Source organism: Dermacentor silvarum, chromosome 4, assembly GCF_013339745.2.
Source record: "Dermacentor silvarum isolate Dsil-2018 chromosome 4, BIME_Dsil_1.4, whole genome shotgun sequence".
NCBI classification, from domain to species: Eukaryota; Metazoa; Arthropoda; class Arachnida; order Ixodida; family Ixodidae; genus Dermacentor; species Dermacentor silvarum.
In genome coordinates this window covers 133,769,435-133,775,434 of record NC_051157.2, presented here as the reverse complement: position 1 = coordinate 133,775,434, position 6,000 = coordinate 133,769,435, and the positions used below count along the sequence as shown (strand labels likewise).

The 6,000-nt window shown below is 44.6% G+C and overlaps 1 protein-coding gene across 1 annotated transcript in view; it reads right to left on the bottom strand.

Moving 5' to 3' along the window:
* Nucleotides 1-253: 253 nt before the first annotated feature.
* Nucleotides 254-6,000, bottom strand: part of LOC119448909 (fatty acyl-CoA reductase 1-like) — a 45,571-nt gene continuing 39,824 nt past the window's right edge. Inside the window, 3 exon segments of the mRNA XM_049666557.1 lie at nucleotides 254-829; nucleotides 2,028-2,155; nucleotides 3,308-3,437. Coding sequence (XP_049522514.1) covers nucleotides 670-829; nucleotides 2,028-2,155; nucleotides 3,308-3,437 — 418 coding nt within the window. The 3' untranslated portion in view covers nucleotides 254-669.

The window sequence follows — 6,000 nt, the reverse complement described above, 5'->3', positions numbered from 1 at the left end:
ACGCATCACCGTCACTACGCCGTATTCATATACCCTGTCTACATGCAGCAACGACCATTCGTTGCTAAAATCACTGCGTGACCAAAATCACCAGTGGCACAAATCACTGCGCTAGATCGCCTAGTGACGTACACCGTTTTTACATATCTACCGCTTTTTATGAAGCTCCAAAAATTAAGCCTGCAGGTAGTACCTTCGGGGAAACAAATCGCTTAGATACCTGCAGTAGGTTCTCCAGCCTTTACACTGAAGGTTTTTGCGTTTACTTGAATAGTTAGAAAAACAGCTAAACAATCGTGCCTACATAGTAAATAAGAACCTTCAGGTGCGTACTTCTCCTCCTCACCGGAGAGAGAGGGTGAACTGCGCAATCAGGTGGTGACATGAGCCGTGATAAAATGTTTCTTTTTGCATGTTATGTGCTTATTACATTTTTCAGAAGCGGTGCAGACAAGGCGAAAACAAAGGATTCGTTTCCATCCACCATACATTATAGCAATTAAATGTATTATTGTCGCGTGACACTTCTTCGAAGTTTTCCTACTAAAGTCACTAAGGCTTTGCGAGTTTCACCGCAGTTGCAACTATATACTGCAGCATAAAACAACGGACTGGGGACCACTGGGAAAGTGGTGCCGATGAGGTTTTAGGCATACGCAGTGCCTGCTACTAGTTGGGCAGCATATCCAGCATGACGAGTAGCGTTTCACACGTCCGTCGTGCAACCGCCTTCGTGAAAGAGTACAGGTTCCACGCTACCGGTGTCGTCACCAGCTGCCACAAAAAGAAGAACAGGAGCGCCTGAAAGAACAAGCGCAGGGCGTAGAGCCTGCGAAGGAAAAAAACACATTGTCGTGGTAAGGCGTCGAAGGCAACTAGGTGACCACATGAACTTTATTTTCGTGCACCGCACTTGAAGTTGCTGTCTTAGAATATACTTTCTACCGTATTTACTCACGTAATTCACGCACGTCCCCCATCTGTATTGGCTATCAAAAGTTGGGTTTTTTACCTCGTCTTATTATCGCAGCCTCGAATATTGCTTCAGCGACAGTCCTTCGCTTGTTCCTATGCTGATGATACATAGCGTCCGAGCTTGATCTATAACGGACTTCTCCTTATCGGCGTTCGCTACCAGCAATCCAATCCCATTCAAACCACAAGTAGCGAGGTTTTACCTCTTTTTTTTTTTGAAGTTTGTGAGTTGCAGGTGGGTAGCTAACGTCAGCGTTTTTTTTTTCCTAATTTTTTCTCTCTTTATTTTCTTTTTTTTCCCGTGAAGACCGACGACGGACGCAATGCAGACAGTAGGGACGCGTTAGCGATGAGGCAGCGATAAATGACGTCAGTGCTGACACCGACACCAAATAGGTCTGCAAAAGTGACTTTAATCTATGACTCTAGGTTCAGCTAGTAACTGCTCATAAAGGGCTTTTGCAGTTCCCGTTTGTGTAGAACCTGTTCTCTCATTAGAAAGGTAAGTGGCTATGTTAAAGGAATATTTTATTTCAGCTTACAGTGGCTGGCGAGAGAAACCCTATCTAAAGGAACTTCGTATTTTTATTTTTTCTCATTCACATGCACTAACGCTGCCTCTAACAGATTTCCAGCGTAACTATCAAACTCCCCTCCCCTCTCCCCTTCCTCCAACTTCTGAGAAAAGCAGTACCAGAAATATACGGTAGATACATCGCAGAGAGCCTGATGAAAATGAAGAGCCTAGTGATACGCCCTGAGCATGTTAATGGCTACGCCATTCTGTAGGTCTGCTTTAGGAAACCAGGTGCATCACGTAGACAGCCATGACGAGAGGCGTACGCTAGCCGTCGAGGATCTTAACAAGCATTTCAAAGGCACCTTTACTATCATAATAATTGTTTCGGAACCTTTTGAACAAACCGCACAATTACTTTCCATTTGCTTGGCAATGGTTCACTTTTTTACACGGCAGCGCCCGTGAAATATCATTTTGGTAACTCAGGCACGCTGATCATCAACTGATTGTGTTTTTTTTAATATGAACTTACCGTTTCAGGTGTTTCCGTGCGTCAGGTTCTTTGGCATCGTCAGCCTTGAACAGGTACTTCCGAATTCCTAATATGTAATTTTTCCAATACTGACTCCATGCGAGGGTTCGAACGTCGAAGTTGAACAGCTGAAAAGTAAAGAATCCTCCTTTAAGGCATTTTCAAGGCATCACTGGATACAGTGTGTCATGGGCAGTAAAATATGAAATTGGGGTTTTGACGCCGGTAATTTATGCTGCTATATTGTATCTTTCTCTACTTACAAATGAAATCGCCTGGCTTCTTTGCGATGTCCGATGTATAGCCCTCACGTGGAAGAAGCGGAAGCTTAGTCGTTGGCGTAAACGAAACACTACTTCGTGTCCAAACTTTTTAAAACAACATTAACTGCGTGCCTAATGGCGCAATAACAGTACTCGACAAACATTTCCTCTCGCTACAATCGCCACCGTGTGCTCACTGATCAACCTTGGCCCCGGCGAGGCACATGCCTCACATACATGGGCTTGCCGCAATGGCCTGAAGCAGTCTTCCCTTTGATCATGAGCTCCGCCGACTTCTAAAGCCTCGGTGACGCGTGCGCCAAGGTACGCAGGTCACCAAGTGGTCAATTTGCCATCACAGCCGTAGTGTCATGTAGCGGTGGATGCCTATAGACTGTTGTGGCGAACAATCAACGGAATATCGGCAATCTCAACCCAAATTACTAAGGGCAATGCCGTTTGCTGAAGCGTGATAGAGTTCCGCTAATCAGAAACACAAGGAAAGCTTTAATATTGCCACACGGTGTGGCACAGCAAGGGGACTGAAGAAGAGGAGAACGAGGTTTGTCTCGGCATCGCGCGTCGACGCTTACGCTTGCCTGAATTCTTATTGAGCTCAATCTGTTCATGTGCATTAGTTTAGGGTACGGTCCGCTTAGAAAGATGACAACAAAGGTAATATATTTGCAACAGCTCCTACAGGACGCAATAATAAGCCGCAGTCTTGCAACGCATGAATTTCCGTTTCCTCCAAGAGAACGTGTATTACATCCCCGACATTCTTTAAGAAAACTGGGCCTCTAGATGAAGAGTCTATTTGCTTCTCAATGTTTTACAATGGCAAATACATAGCACAACTTACGACAGCGGTGAATGAGCCGTGAAAGCGGTACGCCTGATTCATTGCCTGATTGACTGCTTAACATGATATGGGCTAACGCACGCTGCGCTATAGTGAAATAGACATTCGCGCACCACTTCGCATATTGGCACTCAACGTGTTTCAGATGGACTTGCCTTCGCATCCGTGGGAGAGAGTTCACGCACAAGATCCAAGACATTGTCGGTCCTGAACATCCAGCTGTGAGTGGTGAAGTACTGCAGAGTATCCATGGCGTTACGAATCTTCTGATAGCGGCGTACGAACCTGCAGAGGAATATTTAGGAAAGATCAGGGAAAGTTTATTGCTATACCGAGACAACATTTATTAGCAATGTTGCGAAAGTTGCATAGCCTAAGCAATTTCTCCCCTTCATACGCAGTTGAAGTTCCTACATAGCGACGTACGTATCTTTGTGTTAGGGCTGCAGTTTATTATTGCACTAAAATTTCGGTCAGTGAACTCATTATAATGCATTTAGGGTGTCGTATTTATTGCCTATGGTATGTAGCTCAATCCTACTCTTTGAGCTAGGGGATCGAAAAGGTGCACATTATTTGCAAGAAAAATTTAAATTAACAAAAAGTTCCACTAATGAGCTTTCTAACTCAATACTTTACGGCATATATTACACTTACCAATTGTAGCCGTTGACTTTGTAAGACATATCAACTTTAACGAATTTTGTGGATGACACCAATCTCATGGGGCGCTTTTGTTTAGACTTACCGGAACAACTGTGCATTTTTGCTCATGTTTGACAGTCCATACCTCGAAACTGCAATTCTTTATGTATATTAGCTCCCTTAAAATAAGTTGTTAAAGTTAATTAGTAGCCTAATAATTCTAGTAGAATTTTAGTAACCCTGCACGAGAAAACACCGGAAATTTCATGCATCTGAGGATCAAGCGCCAAGAAACGAATGACGAAGGAAGAAATGACCTACCTGCGTCCCTCATCTATTGGCACCTGGTTCTCAAGAATAATGTATGCCAACTTGCCCAAGTTTCTCTATTTATACAGTATATTGCATACTTAAATTGTGAGCATGAATCACCATTCTTTGCTTTCGCCTTTCTAAGCATTCTCTGCATCGCATCTGTTTATCCCACCCACGCCCCGAAAAAAATGATGCATTCTGCGCCTTGCTACATTGATTCAGCCTATGGCGCATTGACTGGCTTTTATTGAATGCCCATTGTCTTTCAGCGTGGTAAGCAGCGTGCAGCTAAGAGACATCGCAACTTCGTGTGTCGAAAGCGACGTGCGATTTCACAGCCACTAGCTTTCGTATACGAGTTAGTCTGAGGAAGTGGTCATATATACTTGATATTTGTGCAATCGTTCGATACCGTAACCGAAGAAGTCAATACATTTCCGGAATTGCGGTGGAACGGCAACGTGTACTGGAAGCACCCTGTTGAGTGACCAACTGATGCATTCTTCGCGCGATCCCGCAACGGGGTCGCGCGAACACGTACGCCTGTACGATTTTTTTTCTTTGCTTGGGCTCGTCTTGTCCTTTGTTTATTTCACTGTTTTTCTACGTATTTTTACTGCTCCTTCAGTGTATTTATTGGGATATTAAAGGGATTTTGTATCTATGATTTCATGTATGTCTAAACAAATAAATTAATAAAATATATGTATGTATAAATAAACAACTAGATTTTCGCCTGAGGAACAGCATAAGCTGCCCTGTCATTTGCCATTGTCTCCGCTGTAGTGCAAACGCAATGCCACTAGACAACGTTTGCTACCTCATCTTACATTTCTACAAATCATGCTCCTAATGCGAAATCGCTACTAGACTCTGCACACCAAATGCGCCGTTGTTGGCACTCCACCTCACAGGCCGCGCAGAATTGTCGTAGACACCCCAACCCTCCCCCCAACGTTACAGTCCTTGCTTTCTCGCATTACATCGCTCATCACGTTGTCATTTCAGTTCATCGGAAAATTGGTTGTCACAGCATCATAGTATGTAGCACGAAGCTGCCGGGAAACCCATACGACTATCTCAGAATGAAAGCTTCGCCATTGAAAAAAAAAGTCCCAGTTTCACTTGAAAGGCGAAGCATCGATTGTGATAGAAAATTAGTGGACAGCTACACGACATAATTAGAGTACTTTTATCGGCCGTATAAACTTGTAACCATAGGCATACTAACTAAATTAACAAGCATTGTGTCACGCGCGCAGAAGTCAACATGAAAACATCTCACTCGATGACCGCGGAAACTCGCGGAAAGAAAGGATACGTATTTTGAAATCTCGCAGGGAAGCATCAACAGTTCTCAACACACCATCCTACACGCATTCGAGGGAGGACGCCTCAATCATACGAAAAGCACAAACACACACATTACTCACACCACACTATACGCATTATATTAACAGGGACCCAGGCTCCCCCACTTGTAAACAGTGCGGGGCCTATCCATCAAATAAACACATCTTGTGGGAGTGCCCTGAAAACGCCATCTTGAAAAAGACAATACTTTCCAAATTACCACACAACCAGCGTCCTGGCAGCTGGGAGGAGTGGACCACTCCCCCACGAAGGTTTGAAAAACTATGCTGGCCGCTTCTGGTGCAGCACGTCAAGAACGTTCTGGGCCAGGAGGCATGAGCCTACCAGGAGGCCCGGACTTGGGCTTTAGTTCCTTCGGGACTAATAAATGTTATTTCTCTCTCTCTCTCTCTCTCTCGCTGCCAAAGCACTGGTGTGAGGAAGCGCGGCTGCAGCAGCGAGCGAATTCATATTTGTGCTGCGTCTCGCATCAACGCGAACTCTCGCATCAATGCGCGGAGGCCTCTGTCCCCGT